Here is a 25,857-nt window from a genome sequence, read left to right as displayed (position 1 = left end):
ATTTGCACACCCCCAGTCATTATAAGAGAGTCATTCGTAGTCCGGCCTCTCCCTGCTCCCTTACAAATGAAACGGTCAATTTCTCTCTTACCTGCCACAGTTGGCTGCTAGAGGCCGCACACAAACACTAATGCCATCCCACAGACTCTGCTTTCATGGCACTTTTACCGCTGTCGCATTGACAAAACGATAGGATAGAGACAAAACATGCGTGTTGTTCTCTCCCCATTCTGTTCTTATGGGCCATTTCTTGTCCCTGAAACCATGCACTAAACAACCAAAACACCCACAATCTGCCTTTTTCACAAAATATGGCACCCTCTGGGAGTGGTGGAAAATTCGTCTGCTACTGGTAGAAAACATCCTTGGGAGATGCAGCCGCTGCCAAAATGACGGTGTGTGTTCTGGACAGCTACCGCCATCTATCGCATACACCGGTCACAAATATTAACTACACATGGCCTCCGAGATAAGGTACGGCTGCGCCGATTACGGAGGCCAAGAACTCCGCATGCACAGCTGGGGTTGGTGGTTTGTTTTCAACCAGGGGTGGAGGCACACATGCGCAGAGCGGCCTTGTGAAAAGGGCGGATAACCAATCTAAATGAAGATTTATAACAGACCTTCCTTCTATAACAGATGTAGCCAGACTAATGAATATTGTAGTGAGAGCTACATTAGCCACAGTCTCACAATTTCGCTGTGCCTGCCCGAAGAAGAAGGAAAAGAAGACGGATAGCTCGTAGTTAGTAGAGGCAAACGAAAACAGCGAGTTGCTAGGACAGAAGGTTCATTCGAACGTTGTGATGGCGGTATGCCCTGCAGGTCGACGTAGAGACAATGTCATACCACTAAAGTCTTCTACACACGAATGGTCAACGACAAGAGGCAAGGGGTGCTTATACGTGAAGTGATCCTCCTATGGCATTAATAAAGCTCAAACCATAGAGTAAATTAATATGTGCAAAAGCCATGTCTTTACTTTCAAGCCGAACCTAAGCATAGCCATGCAGATTGCTCTCGCGTAACTCCAGGTTTAACCACAAGCTAAACCACAGCTAATTTTTTTTTTTATGAAAGAGGCTTGAAACAAAGAAAGGGTGCAGCATTACTTTATTGAGCATTTCTTGCTCTTCATTTCAGGGTTAGCCACATTATGGCTTAAAAATGATGGATACAACAAAACAACCTCACTGCCAGCGACATGCGGCAAAATAACGGGGGAAAAAAAAAGTCAGCAAGACATAAGTCGGGATGTAACAGTGTTGGTCACTATCAAAAGGTATACAGTGTCGAAACACCAGTGAACTCCTCAAATCAACCCGCGACACCGCTTCCAGTACTACGTACAATGACCCACACAACGGCTCGTGAACAAAATGTCCTGTTACGATAATAACGAACAGGATGGGGTTGCTGGTTGCGTAGCTTTTATCCGCAATCATTTTTGCATGTCCCGCATAGAAATGATACAACGGGATGCTGAAAGCTGTGGGCTCACAAGGCAAAATGTTTAGAAGCAATAAAAACTTTCTGCACACGACTCAAAACAAATAACCTGCATCGGCACCAAATACCAATGACCTTCGTAATCATGCCTAACATTTGTCTTGACGAAGTAATTTACAAATGATTGAAATCGAGCTTCATACACTCTCCGCAGTGATTCAGGACCACACGCGCCACCCAGAAAAAGCTTTGCAAAACATCAGGGGCGTTCTGTCGACTTGTTTTCGATTATCTGTTGGCTCGTTTTCAGACATTGTTTTGTACACAAGAGACAAAGAAATACAAGCAGGCAATTTAGGAGTGAGTGTAGCATTGATGCTGATAGGAACAAATGAGACAGCAAATGTAGCTTTGAAGCTTATAACACTTACTGGAGAAGACTATGATTGAGCACAGTTTTGGAGTGACCAAAAAGCTGAAACCAAATACGATGCCAGCACTTCAAGGTCTGCGTGAGCCTACCAGCTGCGACGTCGTCTGAATTCAAGATTGTATAAATAAAAGACTTGCATATCAACAAGACTGCTAGAGCACCCAGTTTTGCAATGACTGACTTATTTCAATTCTACTGTGCTGCTGTTACAAACAAATACAAAAGGTACCGAGAACTACTACAAATGCGAGGTCAATAACAATAGATTTACTCTCAGCCATTGCACATAACGAATGCAATTAAATTTTGGCCTGGACTGACTGTGCACTGGCACGTTCTGACAAATTTTATATAACATTTTTTGGCAAACAGCCAAGTTCATTCACTCGATTTTGTTAATGACAAATTAGGAGGTAACATCAACAAATATCAAATGCCGAAACAGTACAAGCAGCAGATTCCTGTGGCCAGAGCCATGTTCGCACCACAAGCTAATACACCTTTGTAACTATACCAGTTAAAAGGTCAAAAAGAGCAGGCGTGAGATGGCCACAACAATGTTCCCTTGCAAAAGCAGTGTTGCAGCAAAACTAAAAACTCTAAGCACTGGTCAGGAGCTGATTACAGCAAACATAAGGCCAATGCATAGATTAAACTGGACCATATATTTTCAGAGCTGGACCCATCGGTTGGCAGCGCACTCAATGGCAAGGTCAGTGTAACAATTCTAGCGCCCGCAGTTAACCGTGCAACGGGCTCAAAGTGCAGCTGGCCACAGGATGCGCTGCCGATGATGAAACTCCCATGCACTTAAGTAATCAAACTCGTTGGCACATCGAGTGCCTTTACGGTAGTGGCTTGCAGACATGGGCAGTGGCACACCCTTGCACCTTGCTCTCTTTGTTTATATCACTAACGTCCTGCACTTTCATAACACATGTCCATCACCGCGGCTCAGCGTATGCTCGCAAAAAGGCTGAGCGCCGACCGCGCTTCCCGCTGAGACCGCGCCTTGCTGAACACATTCCAGAAGCGCAGCGTCTCGTCGCCCGCACCGGTGACGACGCTTTCGCCGTCGGGTGAGACAGCAAGGTAGAGCACTCGGTACGAATGTCCCGTCAACTTGGCGACTTGGGTCAGAGAGGGGTACTTCCAGACGAGGATCTGGTTCTGGGAGTAGCCGTGGGTGCTCACCAGCTCAGACGCATGTTTGGACCATGCCAGGTTGCACACCTGCAACACAGACACCCGCCGCAATGTTAGAAAAAGAGTACAGAAATGAACGGTGGTACCATTTCCTGACAAATATAAAGATACCAATGCTATGGTGGCAGTTGTTTGATTTTGAGAGAAAGGTTGAAAGAAAGAAGGGAGAACTGCTATGTTTGACAACAGGGAGAACTGCAAGTTTGACAACAGCAACAGCTGTGATGGCCATGTTCCACAGTTCTGCAGCTTCGGTGGCGATGGAAAGATGCGGAGGAAAAGCAAGGGAAAAAAAAAAAACTTTAGGGTCAATGAATTGGAATGATGCGCAGTAAATGTGATGCCATTTCTCTTTCATTTACCGATCTATTCCAGTTTTAACTCTATGTACTCCAATTCTAATTATACTCCTGTTTCATTTCTATTTCTAATCACCTCTATTCTACACACCTTAAACCACTTACAGACTGAGGCTTTACAGATACCGTCGCCACAGTTCTTGCTTTCACCACTTAAGAACTAGAAAATTTTCACCATATTCAGTAATTTTCGAGTATCGAGCATAAATACGGACCAAATAGTAAAACATATTCGATTTATATTCGAGATTCTGAATACCCGCACACCTCTAGTTGCGCCACACGCTGTCAGAAGTGCCACGTCCCTCACCTGGGAGCCCGTATCGACACACTGCATTGGCTGCCCCGTCAGGGTGTTCCAGAAGCGGATGCAGCGGTCAGCCGTGCCTCCGCCGCTGGCCAGCAGGCCGTGCTGGTGCGGGGACCAGGCGATAGCCTTGACCGCCGCCACGTGCTCCGTGTAGCTCTGCACGGGGGTGCTGCTGCTCAGGTTCCAGACGAGCAGCTTGTTGTCGTTGCCTCCCGAGGCCAGGTGCTGGTTGTCGGGCGACCATTTGAGGCCACACACTTCCTGCCGGTGGCCCTGCATAAGACATGGCGACGCTACTTTCAAAGGACAATGCAATTGCACAGCTATTACACTAAAGGCAAAGCTGCACTGAGTATGCTTGCAGGAATTAATCGCGCACTTCCCCGCACCGAGAGTGGCGGCAATTTTCCAGCAAGCAACAATTCAGATCCTGGCTGACCGTGGCAGTGAGTGACCCTCAATTTGTAAGCAATGCAGAAAACAAAAACTTCTGACTCGTATGCTTCAAATCATCATCATCATCAGCCTGACTATACCCACTGCAGGGCGAAGGCCTCTCCCATATTTATACAATTCAGCCGGTTCTTTAAATAACTACAGTAAAACCTCGGCCAAACGAATTTGGCTCATGCGAACTTCGGGATGATACGAATTTCTAAAATTCTCCGGCCAGAGTGCATTGCATGCAATGTGTGAATTTTCAGATGTTCTGACTTCTCTCCCGTATAGCTACGGAAGATATGAATGTGCTAACTGCGACAGCAGCTTTGGAAACTATGCGCTGCTCGCAAATCATTGATTGCGAGCCGGGCTGTACGCACCACAAGCAGTTCACAGGGACGCGCGGCCCGCACGGCCCACAGACATTGGCGCATGACACCACATATCACAGGTCTCCTGTCGTGCTGTAAGTACTGCGAGGAGTTCGCACAGGCACGCGGCCTGCACGTCGCCAAAGTCGCGATCTCAAAACCAAATGTAATAATTCAGGAGGAAGGGCATCGAGCATGCACTCTACACACCTGTTATCACTGTCTCCACGCAATTTTAACACCTGAGGACGGAAAGTGTTGCCAACACTGCAGGCGCCTAAGCTTGCAGAATTCATGGCGGAAATTCAGGTCAGAGAGTCTCTCGGGGCCAGAGCAAGTGGGCACACCAGGGGAGTGGTCCCGCACAGGAGCAGCTGCTTCTCATCAAAAATTTACCCCAATCTAAAGAGCAGTGGCGCCATCTGCACATGGTGGCAGCAAATTCTGGATGTTGTATTTTTATAAACACAATCGCTATACCTTGCCAACTGTTTCTTGCACTGCTGTGCTGCTACTTGACGCTCCTGATGTAATTGCTTGGTGTCGCAATTTGAGCCCAGATGGATGCCTAAATTTTATAGTGCATAATAAGTGCACGAAAGTTTCATTACCTGGCTAACCTCCAAACTGCTCTGTGCTGCAATTTTTCTTTCTTATTAGAACTTTAAGTTAATGAAGGTGTACTGTAAATCAGAGCATGGAGAAAGCAGATATACTCGCTGATGCTGAGAATAGTTCTATTCTTTTGTGATACAGAAGGATTTAGAATGCAAAGCACAATCAACGCCATGAAAATGAAAGAAGAGCAGCCACTGTGGTATCTTATGGCACCATAAAAATCAAACTTAAACTAGCTGCACATTGCTGTAGCTCTATTCTATGGACTTGGCAGTGTTATATCTCTGATGGACAACACAGCTACCGGCATGTGTAAGCAAAACAGACAAAATTATTCTCTGCACGAAGCAGAACACTTGGAAGTTGAACGCATACCTGCAGTCGCCGCTCAGGTGCGCCTCCCGTTGGCGTCCGAGCATCCCGCTGCAGGATCAGGCGGTCTCGTGAGCCTGATGACAGCACATCTCCATTCCATGCCAGTGCCCCAACCCGAGCCGAGTGGCCCTGTGCACATATCACAATAACAAGGCAACAGTGTCGATGCCACCTATATTGAGAATGTGTGGCAACAGAGGTGCCAGTTACAGCACACTAAGTTGCAGGAGGGTGCCACAAGGGGGTGCTAGCGTACCCTGTAGTTGCACGAATGAGCACGAGAGGGCACTAGGAACAGGAAGAAGTGGAAAAGGACAGATATGGTGGGCGACACAGGAACAAACAAGGGCCGCCAGAGAAGAAAGCAACACATATCGGTACTGTGTTGTTATCCCCCCCCAACAAGTCGGTGGTGACACACAGCAGGCACTGCTACTGTTTAGCATGAACTATCAGCATTCTTTAAAGCTGCTGTCATCTGTCATCATGAAGAATCCTTCGGAAAAGCAGAAAAATTGTGAGGCCTAAAAAGCCTCTGATGTCAGGTTTTTACACACAACACCCAGCATTTCACCTGCATGCCAGTCTTCCTGTTACGCTCAAGGTAAATGAGTCCACAAAACTGATCGAACATTTTGCCGACTTCTGCTCAGGAAGCAGTTCCAACATCTTTTCATGTGAGCACAAAATGTACCGAAGAGGTACGTTATGGTCCAGCACGAAAAGTTAGAGGTCCCAAAGTGGCACACAGACTGTGAGAAATGCTGTAGCAAATGGGACTAGGTTAATTTTGACCACCTGGAATTCCTTAGAGTGCAGTAACACCATGCAATGCACAGGCATCTTTTGCATTTCAATCAGTTCCGCCTCTAATGAAGTGCGTCCACTGAGGTGAGGACTGACCATGAGTCAAGTTAAGCAGCTGAGCGCCCTCAGCCACTGAGTCATCGTGGTGGATGACAAAAAAAAAAGCTGCGAGGGCTTTCATGCTGGAGATTTGGCTCTTCAGAGAGGAATAATTTACCTTTCCTATATACCATAAAACTTGGCAACCTTTTATCTGCCACCACTGCGAAAAGCAGTGAGTGCCTAGTGTCATGGCACATTGCAAACATTGCCATATCTCACAGCACTAAACAAGCACCTCTTGCATATTTTTAATTATGTGCAAAATGTGAAATAAGTTATCCAGCTCGTTAAGCTCATTTGCCCAACAAAATCGTGCTTCTTTTCTATTACCCGCTTCTAAATCAACACAACGCTCGGCAACAAAATAAACGTTGCACCGGACCACATAACGATGTAATTGAAAGCAAGCCTGACATCACAGAAAAGTGCAGCTCATCCTGCAGACATGCAGGTGTTTAAAAAAACGCCTGTACTACCTGCAGCAGCGCTGTCTGCTTGGAGGCTGCCACGTCCCAGACCTGGACAAGGCCCTTGTGGGTGCCCACTGCCACCAGGTGGCCACGCTCAGCCCATGCCACGGACGTCACCGAGTCACCCTCACCGGAAAGGTCACACAGGCGCGTCACCTGGGGGAGAGGAAATGTAACAGAATGCTCACAGTGACTGCTACCATCCCTTTAGCTCAAGCTAAGTGCACTTGCCCAGTTATGCACGTCAATAGTGGCATCCACTACGTCGAGTCAAAACTAAACCCTATGGTCGCATGCCCAACCACTGCAAGCTGTGACTGTTAAAACGACCGATCTGTGCCAGCAGCTCAATGAAGAGGTTCTCACATTAGGTTTACACTGTAGCTTCGGGCTTCCAGTAGCACTTTTTCAGCAACCCCTACACGCCTAAATTCGTGCATACCTCTACATTTCCTCAACTAACATTACTTCGAAAATGATCATTCTATAACTGGTTACAGCTGCCTGCTTCACTACACAGCTGGCTGCTGTTAGTTTAATTAGGGTACTTTTTGAGGGCTTGAACTTTTACATGCACCTTTTCTATCCAAGTTAGGCTGGAAGTAAAGGCTTCCAGCACATTTTGAAAGCCACTGCTGTTCCCTGACGCTAGAAAGATTGACAGCCCTTAGCCTAATCCCCATCAAATTCCACAAGTATTTCCATTCACCTCTCTGCAACATCACTCTGCAATGCATAATATAATCAAGATATCACATGGTTTTTGTTACTGCTGAAATTAGTACACGCAATCTTGCCAAAGCACAATACCTGCTAAAACCTGGCGGCAATATTCGGGACATTCCCAAATTTCTGGCAAATCAATTCGAAGTAAATAAAGCGCAAACTAAAGTTGAGTATAGTTGGGTTTAATAGCACATAGGCTACTAAGGCCATCATGCACCAAGCGTGAGGTTTAGTATGTTGCATGTGTGATATATCTAAAACATTGCTCTAAAATATGATACCTCATTTAAAAACGTAGCTTCTTTTAGGAATAAAACAACACATGAAGTATTGAGTGAGGATTGTCCGATATGTAGGCGGGGATGATAGGAATGCGTTCATCGAAGAATTGTCGGAAGTGTTTTTTTTTTCTCATCTTGGGGGGGGGGGGGGGGGCCCAGTTATTTGTATGAGAATAAAATGTGGATTATTGTCATTTCTTCTCCACACAGTCTACACGTCAGTCTTTCCTGTCTCGAAAGAATAAAGCTGAGCGTAAGGTATGTGTGTCTGATGCGCAGGAGACATAAGATGAATTCAATGAAATGTTTTTGATGCGAGCATGACTTCCATTCTCCTACGGCAGGCTTTATTAGGTGTAGCTTATTTTTCGCTTCGTTATTCCATTCTGACTGCCATTTTTCTTTTAGCTTGCGGTACATTAAATTTAAGCTGTCCTTGTAGGGAATGCGCACTTTCTCAATTTCTCGATGCTGTGCTTGTTGTACTCGTCTGCCCTTCTCATTTCCGTTAACTCCAACATGACTCGAAGCCCAGCAAAATTTTATGCTGTGTCCTCGTGTTGTGGCTTTTGTTACGTTGTGTATATCACTGATCAATGGTGTAAATGAATACCAGGGTGAAGGGCCGTAAGTACACTTAGGGAATCTGTGTAAATTACATCCTTCTTCTCATTCTCTTTTATTGTTTTTTTTTTTTCTACTGCCACGGAGACTGCATAGCACTCCGCAGTGAAAATGGAAGTACACTGAGGTAACCTTACTCTTTTTTTCTAATTTGTCTTCTACTATAGCACTGCCTACATAAAATGCTGTTTTAGAACCATCAGTATAAAATGTTCTATAGTTTCTGCATTTATAGTTGCGAGTCAAAACCTCTTGTAATAGGTGCTGAAGTGGTGCCCGGCTTTTGTGAAATTTTGTAAGTGCTTAAACTGTACCAGAGTGGCAGGAGGTGGGGCAATGTGCAACTTTAGGTAGTGCACCAATATGTTTAATTCTTTGCACTTCTCCTCAAAACGAAGCAGGAGTGGCTTCACTGCTTGGGACTTGTTATTGAACAGTGTCCTGGATAGGCATTTTGTAACTATGGTGTAACAAAGGTGTTTCGGTAGTGAAAAAATTTTTAGAATGCAAGAAAATGTAAGCATAGTTCTTGAGTACGCAAGGGACCGCTCATTTGTTTCCATGTAAAGGCTCTTTAAGGGTGAAGTACTATAAGCACCAGTTGACAGACGCAAACCTAAATTGTGGACCGGGTCAAGTCATTTCAGATATGAGGGTCTTGAGAATCCACACACTATGTCACCGTAATCTAAGCACGAGCGTACAACAGAACGATAATGCAATAGGCATGACTTGTCGGATCCTCAGCGTTCAAAGATAGAAAGGATTCCTTTTTGAGTGCGTTTATGTGGGGGAGGAAAGTCAGCTTTCAGCCAAAGGTAATGCCTAACAATTTGTGTTCATGCCTTACCAGTAACACAGCATTACTGAGATAGACTGTGGGATCAGTGTTCAGACTTCGTCTAAGTGAAAACAAAACAGCTACTGACTTGGAGACGTGAAGAACTTGAAACTATTTCTATCTGCCCATGTAGCTAGTTTACTTACTGTTGTCTCTCGCATATTTTTACACTAGAAAACGTATATGCTATTTGCAGGTCATCGCGATAAACTGAGTACATGATGGACTTTGGAATTACTTTTTCTATGGAGTTGAAATGGAGCTGTTATAGAATTGAACATACTTGAAATGAACGGTGGGACAAAAAGTCATTCAAGCAGTTTAGCATTCTACCGCGAATATGTACAAAGGTCACCTAGGTCACACAGGATTCTGAACCTCCATGTTGTGTTGTAAGAGTTTTCTAAATCAAAAAGACTGCAAGGCAGTGTTGTCTGTGCATAAATGCTACTCAAACCCTATTTTCTAAGCGTACAAGATGGTCTGTTGTCAAACATGTTTTTTTAGAACCACACTGGCACATACTGAGAAGTTTGCGAGATTCAAGTGTAAATGAGAGCCTAATATTTAGATCACTCTCAAAGGATTCTGTGAGAAACCTCATCAAAGCTATGGGTCTATAACTGCTAGGAGAGGTTGGAGACTTTCTAGGTTTCAATAAAAGAACAATAATGGCTTTCTTTCATGCCGTCGGTATTTCGCCTAACATCCATACTTAATTGAAAAATTTCAGGAGCACCTCAACTGCAGATTGAGAAAGATGAGCCAGCATTTGATAATGTACCTCATCTGGGCCCGGTGCAGTCTGTTTACATGAAGAGAGCACGAGGTTTATTTCCTGTAGTGTAAAACGACTACTGTGTGACTCGTGAACATTTTCTTTTTTAGGTAGTTTTTGTCTTTCAACTTTGTTTTTATACTTTAAAAAATGTTTCTGAATAGTGTGATGAGCTAGACACCATGAAAAAATGTTTTCCTAAAATGCTTGCTTGCTCTTCAATACTTGTATGGATATTTGGGTCTGTAAGAAGAGGGACTGTGAATGGGGAGTACCTGCAGTTTAGTTTGTTTACTTCATCCCACATATTTTTAGCTGTTACCCGAATGTTTATAAGAGATGTAACGTTGCCATGACGCTTTTCCAGCATTTGGACGCACATAGCGTGCTTTAGCTCTAGCTTTCTTAAAAATCAAGATTCTCCTGTGTGGGGTACCTATGAAATACATTCCATGCCTTATTTCATTGTTTCTTCGCCTCCCTGAAATCTTGTCCACCAAACTTTACGGTTCCGTCGCACTACTCCTGATGATTGAGGGATAGCAAGGCGTGTAGAAGCTATGATATAAGTGGTAACATTTTTCATTTAGTTCGTCAACGTTAATATCTTCCAAATATAATTTTTCTAACCTAGCTTTTGCACTAAAAAGTTTTCAGTCAGCTAAATAGAGCTTCCAACAATGCGGTTTTGTTGAAATAATTGATGGTGATGTTGTTAAGCTGATTGTAGTAGGTGACCGCTCTCACGTGGATTATCTAGGATCTCCCATTTAAAACAGAAAAAAAATAGAGGGGAAACTAAAAGATAAATTGATTGAGCTCATTGTTCCTGAGATTGGGGAGCAATATGCTCGTTTTCCGGTGTTAAGCAGGCAGAAGTTATTGCACAAGATAAAATTTTATAAACTCCCCTTATGTCAGTTTTATCACTCCCCCTGAAAGAAGAGTGGGCATTAAAATGTCCAACTATTAAATATGGACCTGGCAGTTGGTTTAAAAGATCAATATCATGAAGCATTATATTGAGGTGTGGCTCTACGCAAGCACTGCAAATTGTGATGGTTTTGAAAGTAAGAAGTGTGGCAGCTACTGCTTTTAGCAGAGTTTGGAGCTTGTGTTCACGAGCAGCGATATGGTTTTGGACTATGATGGCAACACCGCCCGAGAGCCTACTTGCATGCTCTCAGTCACGGCGGAAGGCTACTTTCTTTTTAGGATATTCGTATTGGGGACTGAGGTTCATTTCCTGCAAGCACAACGCTACAGGTGAGTATGTCACTAATAAGTCCTTAAAAAAAAAAAAAAAAAGAAAAAAAGAAAAAAAAAAGTCCTTTACGTGCCCTAAGTTATTAAGCAGTTCTTTGCAATTTCAGTTTATTCACAAAATTCATTTGTTTTTTGTTTGGCTATGATGCCAGCCACCCACCATAGACTCCAACAAGGGGACGCGACAAGAGCTTGAAAAAGCACCCTGCCCACGCCAGCTGTACACCTCAACTATAACCTAATATGGCGTGACTCAGGATGGTCAACCACACAAGGTTAACCCTCGCCGCCTAGAAGAACGAAATATACATAAAAAGAGAAGGAAGTGGACAGTTGTAGGATAGAATATAGCAAAGTGAAAGATGGAGGTGAGGACAGGAAAAGGAGACTGCCGGTCTTCCCTGGGTGGGTCAGCCCAGAGGTGCCACCATCTACGTGAAGCTCTCTCTACGGGGCCAAAGTGGTATGTCACCTCCGCCGAGGGGCCTTCAAGATCCAAAACCTTGGTATCAGCTCAACCACCAGGATCTCCTTTTCCCTGGACAGGAGGATGCCTTGCACGGCTAAGCGTGAGTGCTCGGGGTCCGCAGTGTCACACAGTATACTCAAACATCTGCTTTAACAGATGCCCCCTGCGGGGCAAAGCAAACTAAATTTTTTTTCTACACGACTGTTGTGCCTCAAATTATCTCTGAGCTACATATGGCATTTTCATTTTTCAGAGCCTCAATGGGATTTACATGCCATATTAAAGCAGATGTATAATACACTCAAGACACAGGACAGGCAAAATACCAGTCACTGATTAAGAGTAATTTCTTTTTGTAAAACAACAAGGCTGCATCGCCCAAAAAGCAGAAAGGCCTCTCAATCAACACTGCGACTGAAGCTAAAGCAGCCGCCGGCCCCAGACACAGTCACTGGCCTCACCAATACATTGCCATCAACGGTCTTCACCTGCGATGTGCAAGCACTCCAGAGGTAGACGCAAGCTCCCAGCCCAACACTGAGCACATTCGTTGACGACCAGTCCACCAGGTTTAGGTAGAAGTCATCCTGGAGCTCGGGTGCATCCAACACCTGCATGCACCCAAACGGTAGATACGCAGTGCTCATAAGTTCTGCAAGCGCCACATGCCAAACCCCAAAGACAGGCTTAACTTTTCTGTTCACTTGAAAGCGAAAACTAGAACATCACATTTGTATCCACAAACTCATCCTGCCCTTCGTAACATAGAAAAAAAAATGGCCTGCCTAAAAAGTGAAGCACTCTTCTTGAAAGACCCAAACGTCCCCAAAAACTGCTACCCCAAACAAACCATTTCACAAGAGAGTTAATGACGTGGCGGACTTGCCACAAGAACTGCTGCAGTGTAAAAAGTTGCATTAAGGAACAAAAATTCGAAACCTCAAGCCCACTAAAAGTGCGCTACGGCTAGACAGACGCAGACCCATGTCTGCTCATATTTTGTTTACGCTGAAGCTGCCAAACATGTACCACAATGGCTTTGAGCCTAGAAATACGAAACTCAAAAGGCTTCGATTTTCAGGCAAATTTTCCACAAAGGACTTCCACTAGAGTTTGGAGAACCAGGACAAGGGTACCATAAACACTGCAAGACATTGCAAAAAAAAGACCAAGCTGGTACGGTGCCACTGAAAGGGGTTTCAATGGCCAAGTTTAGCATAACAGGCCACTAGGGTATGCTTTCCCAGTCATACAACAGCAGGCATTTATCTCAGGTCAGAGATGATGTCCCAAGATTACCATGGTGCTCACACAGATGGTGAGTCATACTCCTCTTTAGGTCAAAATAATACTAACGTACCACATATAGCACCAATGCTACAGCACCATGCGTATTCCAGAGTCAAGATTCATACAGATCTGGCACTTCATATCACTGAGGCCTTTTATTATCACCTTGTGTTCGCGGTGTGCCTTTCAGCCAAAATAACAATGAATACTTATTACGGTGATCAGGAAAGGTGCTGTAACATCCACAGAAAGGTGGCACAAAGGGGGGGACGTGAAGAGGGTGCTGTAACCTTTTTGCCCAGCATATTGCCTTTATGTCCTCTTCAGAACAGGCCAGCTAAAGCTTCACAAATTCACATAACAGCAGCAATTAAATACAGTGCTGTTAGAAAGTAAGCACAGTGACTTGCTCACCTACCGGCTGGCTGTCGCATTTTGCATTTGGCGGAACAGCGAAGCGAGAGAGAAAATACAGAAGGGAGGAAAAGAGACGAAACACACCTTGAAGGGTATCTTGGAGATCTTGCGTGCCTGCTTGCGTGGGGAGCTTAGAAGCTTGTGGCTCTTGGCACTGACGGGCGACAGGCTGTAGGGCGACCATGGCTCCGACGGCCGATTCGTTCCATACCGGAACAGATTGCTTGCTGAAGGCGAGTGGCCTTGTGAGACACGCCGTTCCTCCGTTGGCTCCTGCATGAATAGGATGACAAGACGCACTTTCCTTTTTTATTTTCTTCTTGAGACAAGAGAAATACTGGTGAAGGCAGCCAATATTAGGTATGCCACTGTCTGTACAAAAGTCATCCAAACTTCTGCCCTTTCCACGAAGTCTCATGAAAACTGCAGCATAGACAAATGCACAATTGCACTGAGAGAGTACAGCCGCCCAAATATTTAATTGGCGTGCGTGACGGCCGTATCTGTGTGATTCTGAGTGGTACAGAGGAGCTAACCTGCAAAAAGTCCAAGTATAAAAAAGGGCTCACCAAGTCCATGCTTAATCTTGACCTTCCGGCAATATTTATCCGGCCTAATACGGAGGAGCACAGATAAGGCGGCCATCGTGCACGCCAGTTAAAAATTTGGGTGGCTGTACCTCCCATTGTTTACTGCTGTCATCAAATAAGGTCAGCTAGGCTGCGTGCAGAACTACAAACCAAGTTGACCTTAACCCAAGTAGAAACAAACTCCACGTTGGCATCATCTTTATGCATGTTGCAAGTTTCCTTATTATTGCAAAGGATGTGAAGTTATAAGTACCATACAGCACCTGCAGCAAAGCCTGCCGCAGGAGCAGAGGCACACTTTCTGACATCCATTCTAAAGCACTAAAGTAACTCCAAGCGCTGCAGCAAACATGTAAATTTCACTTTGAAACTTGTAGTTTTTCTACAGTACTTCAATCTCACTGAAAACTAACTATGCAACTCATGCACGATGTTAACAAATTTCACTGCACTTATAGCATGTTGATACAGTTTCTGTAGGAGTCCATTACACTGGTGGGTTTCTTATCTTTAATTTCTATATCAAACAAGACCAACCTCAACGCAAGAAATGAGGCTAACTATGTCACTTTCAGAGTTTAATCCCTTCCTCTGATCAGACATGGGAAACACAGGACAGTAGGGACCTGTCAGCTGTTAACTTTAAACTAGCGCTGAATTCAGCATGCTAAAAACTAAAGCCAAATGCAGCCTCCAAGCCAGCATTCAAGAGACTACGCTTCCCTACCCTATGGGATCACACCAGACTTTTTGGCGGCACCGTTTTAATCCTAGCAGAAACTGCTACAGAAGCTCCTCTGGCTTGGCCCCAAATTGCCTTGAGCTCACCTTAGCATCCTCAATGCCAGCTCCCAGTAGTTCGTTCTTGATGAGGCAGGCGTATGCCAGGCTGTCCTTGGAGCCATCACTGGTGTCCTTGGCCTTGGGCAGGACACTGCGATGGGCACTGTCAGGTATCCTAGCAAGCCCCAATTGCCAGTTGGCCCCTGCACGGCTTGGAATGAAGCGGTCACCCAGATGCGACCGCGGTGACGTCGCCTGGGGGAACAGCATAGAACCGCGTAAGCAACAAGTGTGCAGCTGTAGAAACTACAGGAAGCTCCAGCATCACAGCAGCCATGTCTCGGACATGTCTCATGCAGAAGGAACCACAAATGTCAATTAAGAGAAATAATATGCTGTACAAACTACTTGAAATTTCTCCTTTCCAAAAAAATTAATGGAGAAGCTTAGTTAAAAGATTTGGTTAAGAGCAGTCACAGGTCACAAACAAACATGTGTTAAACTTCTGAGTGCTGACACTTCTTGTTCGCAGTCTGCCCCCCTTAAGTGAAGAATCCGTGTGTGTGTGTGTGTGTGTGTGTGTGTGTGTGTGCGTGCGTGCGTGTGTGTGTGTGTGTGTGTGTGTGTGTGTGTGTGTGTGTGTGTGTGTGTGTGTGTGTGCGTGCGCGTGTGTGTGCGTGTGGAGAACCCGAGTGGCCAAGATGGGGGCAGGTGGACGTGGGAGATGATGTTTCTGGAGAACGATGGTGGATTGAGTGGAGAGCATACCGAGTGCCCCTAGGAGATAGCAGTGGACTTGGGAAAATTCATAACTATCATCATCCAAGAACTTTCCAGCAAGCCGGAATGATGCCAAGAGGTGCTCCAACAGAGATACTCCGCAGCAGGCACCTTCCGGACCCAGAGAGTGCCAGGTGACACCACACGGCCCATGGACACCTTTTGCGTTTCACCTCCGTCGAAACACAAACGCCATGACAGGGATCAAATTCGTGTCCACCAGCCCAGAAGCTGAACACCCTAAACAATGAGCCACCATGGCAGTTAGAACATATTATACAATGTTGCAGAAGGGCAAACTATGCAATTTGTGGTCACTCCTAACAGCTTGAGATCAGTTAATTCACAATAGCATTTCGTGACAGGCGAAACCACACAATCTTGGAAACACTGGTCTTACTCTTTGCCCCAATTCAGGTGCTTCAGATATCAGATAACAGATACCGGAGCTGGTAAACATCTTTTCCTTCTTTTTGGATACATATAATTAAATAACCACATACCACAACTACTACTACTAATGCTGCTATTGCTACTGCTACAGCTAACTTGTATGATGCTAAATACTTTACCATGAAACATTTAAATAAGCGTAGGGTCATTCGTTTTACCAAGTGACAATGAATTTTTTCAGTGCTGAGTTGGCTGGAAGAATAGCTATACATTGGTTACACTGCCTAACAGTACGTACAGTTAGAAACAAGTTTTCAGGATGGAGATCCAGAAAAAAAAATTTCTGCATTGCCTCACTACTCAGTCAGCTCATGTTCATCCAGAGGATGGAGGTCGCATTCATCCACCAGTATGAATGTCAACCAAAGGGTCCGTTTGATTCACCTGCCCTACATGAACTAGTTCTTGTGGGGCTGCACTTCGCCATTCGTTTCACTGGTGCAACATGGCGTCTTCTGCATGATGCCGGTTGTTTAAATAAACGCAGATGTCATGCAGGTCCAGTTCATAAAAAGTTCAGTGAAACTCCACCTCCTCTGTGGTGAGTGCTGAAATGGTCCACCTGCTGCCGCCGCATAGAAGACAGCTTGCACAAGAATGGCTTGCACGTTGTTATAAACGGCAAAGAGACTAGAGTTATTCCACTCGTCAACGAGACAGCGCCCGAATTCACTGCGGAAATCGCGACACATACTTTACTCCACGTCTATGAAAAATAAACATGCACATGCATGCAGTATGATATGCTTGCCTAATCGTGATCAGTAGGATGTGTGCGTTTTGCACCAGCTGTCGCATGATGCACATGCATGGAGGCTGGTTCATCACAACACGTCGTTGTGATGTGCTGTTTGAAAATTCATCACCTGATTCACCTTTTAATGTGAGCTAGCCAACTGCATAAATAATTCGGCCGGCTTGTAATTGCTTGTGCATTAGTGTTCATGAATTAATGAATGCTGTCGTCTAGGGGTATGCCACTCACATCAACTGGAGGCAACGTCCCGATTCCCAAATAACCTGGCTGCTGGAGCAAAACATGCATGACAATGCATCAAACATGCACGCGTTTTCTTTTTAGATGTATTGTGAAGTATGCGTAGCCATTTCCTTGACGGTATTTCTAGATGACGATCAAGTGGAATATAATATAAGTCTCTTCGCTGTTTATTACAATGTACAAGCAATGTACATGGATCGAGGCTGGTTCGTAGCAAAGCTTCACTTCCATGTGCCATTTCAAAATTTCTCACGTTAGGTTGGTTGGTTTGTGGAGTTTAACATCCCAAAGCAACTCAGGCTATGAGAGACGCCGTAGTGGAGGACTCCGGAAATTTCGACCACCTGGGGTTCTTTAACGTGCGCTGACATCGCACAGCACACGGGCACCTTTGCTTTTCGCCTCCATCAAAAAGCGGCCGCCGAGGCCAGGATTCGATCTCGCGTCCTTGGGAACAGTAGTCGAGCGCCGTAGCCACTGCGCCACCCCGGCGGGAATTTGTCACGTTATTCGGGACGTTGGTGCCATATGATGCGAGCGGCACACAGCTTGTTGCTGACGCCAAGGCCAGCAGACAACAAGGCTTGCACTCTACCGTTTGTTTAAGAAGCAGCCAGTGACGATGCTGCACTTGAACTGCCAGAAGTAGAACTGCACGCTTGCGGCACTGCCACAGAACTTTACGGAATTGGTGCAGAGTGTACAGCCGAATCGAACAGACCTCAAATTTGCTTGTCAAGGTTTCGAACATGAGCGCGGCAGAATACGCGATGCTCATGAAAAGGATGTCAGACCAGAATCATGGCAGGCGTTCTGTCCAGAAAAATGCAGCAAAGCAATGTTGTCATAATGTGGGATAAAGCAAAGTAGCATAATACAACCTGCACTTTTTGAAAATATATGCTTTGGTTGTTTTGGTTTATGGGGTTAATGTCTCAAAGCGACTCGGGCTATGAGACACAGTAGGGGAGGGCCCCGAAAATTTTGACCACCTGCGGTTCTTAATGCGCACTGACATCTCACAGCACTTGGTCACCTCGCTTTTCGCCTCCTCTGAAAAGTGGTCGCAAAGACCGGGATTTGGTCCCGCATCTTCGGGCACAGTAGTCGAGTGCCCTAACCACTGCACCACCTCGGCTGGGCTTTTGAAAATAAGTGAGGAATGCTAGAAGCTGTCTTCACAATATCTTTAAGCACCAGTTCAACATTGGTATCAAAAATCAAACCATTTAATGAAAGCAACCACTATGTTACTGCTACAACAGATTCAAGATTAATAGCTATAGCGGTAAATTCATATGCGTGTTAATTATTAGAGGTCTTTTTATCCATCTGCAGTTCTTTTCCATCTCAAAACTCATTACAAAAAAAAACAACTGAAAACCGATCTTCCGTGCCAGAGCAAAGGTAAGGTAACCAAACCTGGCTGCAGACTCCGCAAACATATCAAGTACTACATGGAAGAATACTTGCCATGGCTATGAAGAACCTTATCATTAAGATAAGTCTTCAAATACATTAATATAGCATAGCTCTCTGACAAAGATCAATATAGCTTTAAAGGAGCTTATACACCAGCTTGGCTTGATTTTAGGGGCTTTAAAGATCCAAAGCTACTCTGACTACGAGAGACGCTGTAGTGGAGGGCTCTGGAAATTTCGAACACCTGGGGTTTATTGACGTGCACTGACTTCGCACAGAACATGGGCGCCTTGCTTATCATCTCCATCAAAAAACGGCCGCTGAGGCTTGGATTCGATCCCACATCCTTGGGCCCCGTAGTCGAGTGCCCTAACCACTGCACCATCCCGGCAGGGCAAGAGACCAAATTTCCAGTTGAGTGTTTTCTTCTCTGTAATGAAGCGTAAGACACCAATATACATCGATCACACGTAGTAGTTGTCTGTGACCCCTAAATAATTAACTCCATTTTTTCACTCATGATGTTTCAACTTCTAAATGACAGCTCTGATTCGAGAGTTCTGTACAGGCTATGCAAAGCATAAAAATATAAGCATATAATTGTAGCTTTGTCATTTTCCTTCCCTAGAACCCCAAGGTCAGCCTGCCTCAAGAGTCCAAATGACAACAGGCAAAAAAGCAGTGATCATAAATTACTCCCTGATGTCATTCATACTAACTTCCAACATCCCGGCCATAGTTCGGTGGATAAAACCAAAATAACAATTTGAGGGGACCCTTAAAGCTCTGCTTTTAAAGGTACAATGAAACAGCGTTAATGTCTCCAATCTGCCTATTCTCTTAACAAGTGCTATTTGTTCACGTACATAGACTTTTCTATTGCCTATCTACTAATCTCTTAATTTGTAGCTATAATATAATGCACGTGCTGTTTAGTATACAGTCTTATACGGAATGGCACTTGACATAGGTATAGAGCCCCACTCAAACAAGCCATGCAAACGTGCCTGTGTGACCTATACTTCATTTCACAAGATGTTTGCAACACACTGTTCTCTATTAAAGTGTGCAGGGGCGAGAGGCATTTAGGAGCACAACTGCAAGGGTTCCTCTGCCTTTTGCAGCGCTGCAGATATCTTGTGAGACAAAGTATAGGGCTAGCATGTCTGACTCAGAATGAAAGGTTCTTGGAAGGCTGATTCTGATCTCACCCACCCAGCTAAAAGGAAAGGTCCGAGTTGCAGCTCCTGCCAGATTGGCCATGTCATGTGGACGTGTAAAGTCAGGAAGCCCTACGTCCTAGCACTTGCCAAAGCCATGACGCGGTCTTTTTTCACCAACAATGCCAACGCTGATAACACCAATGCTGGGTTTTCTCATGTTCAGGGCATTTAATGCCATCGTGCTAAAACAGCATGAAAGAATAAACTGAACTGTAAATTATTTAGTGGTGGTCACATGCAAACTTCATATGGTGAGCAATTTATGCTAATGGGTTAAGCATAGCTACAATATGGTGTTCATGCTCTCTAAATGAAGAAGTTACAGCTGAGAACATTGTCAGAAAGGCCAACATACTACCAAAATGAAGATATTTCCCTTTAAATGCCACTGTCTTTACAGCCGATTTCATTTAATGCCAATCAATGCACTGTCAAGTAGTACGGTTTTGGATGCTGCTGAAGTCGACATCTACTATTACTATATGCAGTAATAGTAGATGTCGACTTAATATGCGCCCCACCGGGGTGGCGCAGTGGTTACGGCGCTCGACTACTGTTCCCAAGGACGCGGGATCGAATCCTGGCCTTGGCGGCTGCTTTTTGATGGAGGCGAAAAGCAAGGCGCCCGTGTGCTGTGCGATGTCAGTGCACGCTAAAGAACCCCAGGTGGCCGAAATATCCGGAGCCCTCCACTACAGCGTCTCTCATAGCCTGAGTCGCTTTGGGAAGTTCACAAACCAAATCTATATGCCTATGCATTAGCATATATATATATGCAATGGTGCAAGCTGGATATAATCATGCCTTCTGATCATTACTGTTACTAGGCATCCATATTCTCAAAATACCACCGAGATTCAGCAGTTTCACATGAGAGTAGTTATTCATCTTCAACACACGAAGGTCAAATACGCTTGTGTACATTAAAGATCCCCAGATGGTCGAAATTACTCTGCAGCTCTCCACTAGGGTGTCCCACTGCAGTGGTGCAGTGGATAAGATGCCCCTCAACCACTGCCAGCTGCGTTTTGATGGAGGTGAAACGAAGAGGCATTGGTGTGCTGTGGGAGCAGATTCGAATTTGAACCTGTTGGGTTCGAACCTGGGTTGGAACCCATGATGACAGTGCAGGTTAAAGATTTAAAGATGCCCAGGTGGTCAAAATTACTCACTCAGGAGCCCTCCAATAGCACCCCTCTCTCTTTCTCTCTCCTCTTTCACTACCATATTCCAATTTCCCTTAAAGCACAGTTCAGGTGTCCACAGAACTGTGACGGACACTGTGCCTTTCCTTTCTTGTGAACCAATTATTATTATTATTATTATTATTATTATTATTATTATTATTATTATTATTATTATTATTATTATTATTATTATTCGCTCAGTTTAGTACTTATGGGCAACCTTTTCTTCAGCAAGGCATGCCGCCTAGCACTCAGACACAGTTCATATTTAACTCTGCGTGGCAGGCTTTACATAAGGCACTGACGTCAGCTGCTGTTTGGCATTTATTATGCCCATCTCCCGTGGTAATGATAACAAATGCATTTATTAAAGCTGGCTTGCCTAATCGTTTTTAAATAATACTGTCAAACAGGCCCTAATCCCTCAGGTCATGTGTGTTCTTTTTCTGGTAGTTTACATGGCTTACAAAACACGGTAACTAGTTTTGTGCTAGCCGTACCAGTTGGTGCACTTAAGAAATACACTAGATCAATGTGGAACACCAGTTAAAGTGGCCCCATGGTGATGACTGGCGCTGTTTGTCAAGTCTAGGCTTATTTTTGTTCTTTCAATGCCAGAAACCTGATACTCATACACAAAGAAAACAGCTGATTGCCGCCCATTAAGATAATGAATCCATAAGCAAATAAACTTGACGAAAGAGTTTAGAGCTCAATGTAGACAAAAATACAGTGTAAATGTCTTGAACGCACGAAACGCTTCATAAAAAAAAAACATCTACATGGAGAAAGTTCTGAACGCAGTGCCGACAAGCCGCGGTGGGCGTGCCCGTTTGGAACTCCCGGAAACGACGAACGCGTTTCAACATGCCCAGCGAGGTTTTTGCGTAATCAGCGTGCGGTGATTAGGCGAAACGAACATATGGTAAGCAGCATTAGTCGCTGTACAAAGGGAGCCAGCTCTTAGTAAAGGCTATATTCTCAACGATGATTTTGCATGGATAGCAACGGTTAAGAATTCTTTCACTTTCTGATTTCATCACTCGCACATACGCATAAACAGAGCAAGGCCACTTAGCTTTCTTATTTGCCTTTTTGGAAATGTAAACATTCGCACAGCCAAATTAACATGCGACAGGAAAGCTTTGCGCTGGTGCCACAAAAAGCGAAACTCTTCTACTCACGGGACTCAACGGCGATGCAGGACCTTCGTTGCTCTGGCGCAAAAGCCGTCTTTCATATTCAGGGTCCATATTTCAGGCTTTCACAATCGCGCCCTTTAAATCTCTCATAACAAGTGCACGGCAATTCAGGTGGCGTGCGAGCAAACCGCCGTTGAGCCCTGATGGTGGGAACTGGCACAGGGGGTTCACATCAGAACACTGGACCACCGCTTTACGTCCAGCACTTATAGCGCAGGGTCACTGACAGGTGGAAGTCGCAGTTCTGTCCAGTAGCTCGATGTTGGGCCTCAGAACGAGAAAAACTGCACGGCAAGCACAGCAGCTGCGTCCAGCGCAGGATTGACGCAGTGCTAGAACCGACGGACGCTGGGATGCGAGGTGGCTTTGTTGGGATGCTTTGACAACGTGAGCGGTTTGTCCTGGAGGAATAGCTTACAAGAAGCGAAGTGCGCTTCCTCTTAAGTTACTCCCAACACAGGCAAACATTCACGTACCGAACGGTGCGCATGGCGGCATACACAGCCGTTACTGCGGTGTCAGCGCCTATGGCCTCTGGCGCCTCCTCTAGGCATTCCCAAGCGTTTGTCCGTTTGTCTACTTCCTCAGCGTCCGTAGAGGACGCGTAGGTAGCAGCGTTTCTGAGGCCAAGAGACAAAACGACAACAGGACGAGGAACTGATCACAACAATGACATATTGTTTGATGTTATCTTTTAGTTTTTTATTTTTCTTTTGTCTTTTGTTTTTGTCCTTTTGTGTTTTTTTTTTGGAATACATAGATCTTAAATTGTTCATCATCATCATTTATGGCGCTCTATTTGAACCTTTGTAGCAGGGCTGCTTAGCAATTTTTGCCACAGATTCTCAGTGCAACATCGGCAATCAAGCACAGATGGAAAAACAACGCAAATAGCCGACGTTCACCGCTGGATTTTATTTTAAGGCCTTTAATGGCTCATACTGTAGTGGACAGTGTGTCCCGCTTTAGCAGCAGCTGTCACATGGCGTTCCTTGACGCGCGTTCAAGTGCGGGATTGCAGATAGCAGGAACGCTAGACAAGATGAGACTTCTAGAGGAAAGGCGCAGTACCTGTCACACTTTCTCCGACAAGTGTGCGTTTGAGAAGCGAGGGGGACCCTCGACCATATACTTTAGGAATACCGGAAGTCTCCGGCCGCTAGGGACAACATTAAAAGTAGAGAAGCCTGGGTAACCCTTGCTGCGAAGCGACGTCCCCGCTGACCAGCAAAAAGCCGTCCGCCTGGCGGCTGGCGGCTGAGGCCGCGAATAACCAATGTATATTCGCCAGTCTTTAGTCGCGGAGGTTCCAGCCCCCGTTCCTCAGGCCTGCGTGCCAGTAGCGGGGAGTAGGGGCCTCCTAAATCAGTGGAAAATAAAGTTTTAATCAATCAATCAATCAATCATGGATGGTACGCCATCGCTCCTGTCGCGTGGCGTTCCTTGGCGCGCGTTCAAGTGTGGGATTGCAGATGGCAGGAACGCTGCGTCAAACACTGAGGCACGAAAGGAGTTACCATAGCAAAAAGAGAAAAAAGTTACTTGTAGTTGAACTCTGGTTAACCCTAGTTGAGTTGCGATAGCAACGGTGGAAGCTTCTTTTGCCTGCTACATTATTTCCTATCACACCCCATCAGTGCAAGGTACTACATTATCGGGGGGCACAATAAGCTCATCCTTTAAGAGTATACGACGCGAGAGCGTAAGCTACAAGCCCACATATAAGTGAGAAGGGAGAGCAAGCAAACTGCATTTATTCGATCCCTCTCACTCGCCTCCGTCAACGCTGTTCTCCTCGTGCAGTGCACTGCAGTGCAGAGGCTGCACCACGTGGGCTGCACTTTCGGAATGCGTAACGAAGCCTTCCGGTATGTCCTTCCAGGTTGAAGCGATCGCGCGCTTGATTAGTTCGCGAATTTTATAATTTTATGTCGTATTTTATGATACTTTTTATGATCGATGAAATCCTCGAATCTAAGCCGGCCAGAAAAAAAAAATAAAAAAGAACTACCGGAGGAGGAGGACAAAACATCTTTATTTATTTAGTCAGCGAGGTTGGGGGGGGGGGGGGGGGGGACCTTAGTCCAGGGTCCCGTTGGCCGTGGCTGCAGTAACAGCGCGGCGAGCCAGCCATTGCTGGCGCTCCGGGCAAGGGTCCTGCAGGCCTCCCAATCTTCCATGTAGGGGTGGGGTGAGGGCTTAAAGAAGGGGTAACTTAATTGGCACGCCGTAGAGCTTTGCCCGCTCACCGCAATGTGGGCAGTCAGGGGAATAAAGGGAGGGGTACCAGAGGTTTTGGAGAAATGGTGAACTAACTGCGGAAGTAATAGTTAAGCTAGTAGCAAACCCAGTCGAAAAAAACTACAGAACCGTGTCAAAACTACGACAAAGTATTCTGTAGTGTTATCGTAAACGTCAGATTTTTCTGTAGTTCTGTAGTACTTTTCTGCAGTTCAGTAGTATTTCTGTACTATATTTCCGTTGTCTGTAGTTCTGTAGCACTTTTTCTGATGTTACTACAGAATGTTCTGTTGTCACAACAGGTTTCTCATAAAAAACCGCACAAAAATTTTCTCGCAACAACAGAAAATTTTCTCTAGTTTTCGACTGGTAAGAACATTTCAGGTTTGCTTACCTGCGATGCGGCGCTCACTGAAGAATTTCTTCGACCGTACGTACAGCGCTGCCGATGGCGCGAGCCGCAGCCCGATTCAAAGCCACATCCATCCATCAACTTAAAACATTGCGGTTTAAACGCTATGTCGTTGAATTCTTAAAGGCGAAGCTTGGTTCCTCCAATATTTACAGATAAGCAGTATACATATACCGGCCAAGGAAATTTTTGTTTCGCTGTAAGCAAAAAAATATATATATTTACGAGGGACTTTAGCGACTAAAGTATTTAAAAGCGAAAGCCTGAGAAGCCTCATCTTGTCTAGGCCCTGCCGGGGTGGTGCAGTGGTAAGAAGCCCGACTACTGTGCCGGAGTTCCCGGGTTCGAACCCGACCGCGGCGGCTGCGTTTCGATGGAGGCGAAACGAAGTGGCGTCCGTGTGCTGTGCGATGTCAGCGCACGTTAAAGATCCCCAGGTGGTCGAAATTACTCCGTAGCCCTCCACTACGGTTCCTCTTTCTCACTTTCCACTTTCATTCCCACCTTCCCACTTCCCTTACGGCGCGGTTCGGGTGTCCACAGAGCAAGTTACGGCGCCTTTTCCTTCCTGTGAACCAATTTAATTTACGGCGCGGTTGAGGTGTCCACAGAAAACAAGTGAGACAGTTACCGCGTCTTTCCCTTCCTATAATCAATGAATCAATCTGACCGCGGCAGCTGCGTTTCGATGGGGGCGAAATGAAGAGGCTTTCTGTGCGATGTCAGTGCACGTTAAAAATACCCAGGTGGTGGAAGTTACTCCGGAGCCCTCCACTACAGCCCCTTTCTCCCTGCTTTCACTCTCACCTTCCTCTTTTTTTTTTTACGGCGTGATTCAGGTGTCCACAGAACAAGTGGGCCAGATACAGTGCCCTTCCTTTCCTGTGAACCAATTATAACGAAGAGGCAGCCCTGGGTTGCGATGTCATCT

General features: G+C 45.4%; 1 protein-coding gene across 1 annotated transcript; it reads right to left on the bottom strand.

Annotated features, from left to right (window-relative positions):
* Window positions 1-1,096: 1,096 nt before the first annotated feature.
* On the bottom strand, window positions 1,097-22,845 carry fzr (fizzy and cell division cycle 20 related). Its single transcript, XM_084577470.1, has 8 exons — window positions 22,256-22,845; window positions 15,052-15,261; window positions 13,718-13,906; window positions 12,415-12,537; window positions 6,948-7,097; window positions 5,563-5,691; window positions 3,758-4,030; window positions 1,097-3,115 (listed from the first exon to the last, which is right to left on the bottom strand). The coding sequence occupies exons 1-8, from the start codon at window positions 22,322-22,324 to the stop codon at window positions 2,837-2,839; spliced, it is 1,422 nt and encodes a 473-aa protein (XP_084433596.1). The 5' UTR covers window positions 22,325-22,845; the 3' UTR covers window positions 1,097-2,836.
* Between the last annotated feature and the right edge of the window lie 3,012 nt (window positions 22,846-25,857).

This window comes from Amblyomma maculatum, chromosome 8, assembly GCF_055883805.1.
Source record: "Amblyomma maculatum isolate TAMU_Amacu chromosome 8, ASM5588380v1, whole genome shotgun sequence".
Lineage (NCBI taxonomy): Eukaryota > Metazoa > Arthropoda > Arachnida > Ixodida > Ixodidae > Amblyomma > Amblyomma maculatum.
This window is presented reverse-complemented; position numbering and strand designations above follow the sequence as displayed.

Excerpts from the sequence above, each read along its gene's own strand:
- fzr (XM_084577470.1), bottom strand. The coding sequence starts at position 22,324 with ATGGACCCTGAATATGAAAGACGGCTTTTGCGCCAGAGCAACGAAGGT. Across the intron at positions 15,262-22,255 it reads CTGCATCGCCGTTGAGTCCC|GCGACGTCACCGCGGTCGCA; the intron begins GTGAGTAGAAGA and ends CTGTTCCCCCAG. Across the intron at positions 3,116-3,757 it reads GTGTCGATACGGGCTCCCAG|GTGTGCAACCTGGCATGGTC; the intron begins GTGAGGGACGTG and ends TCTGTGTTGCAG.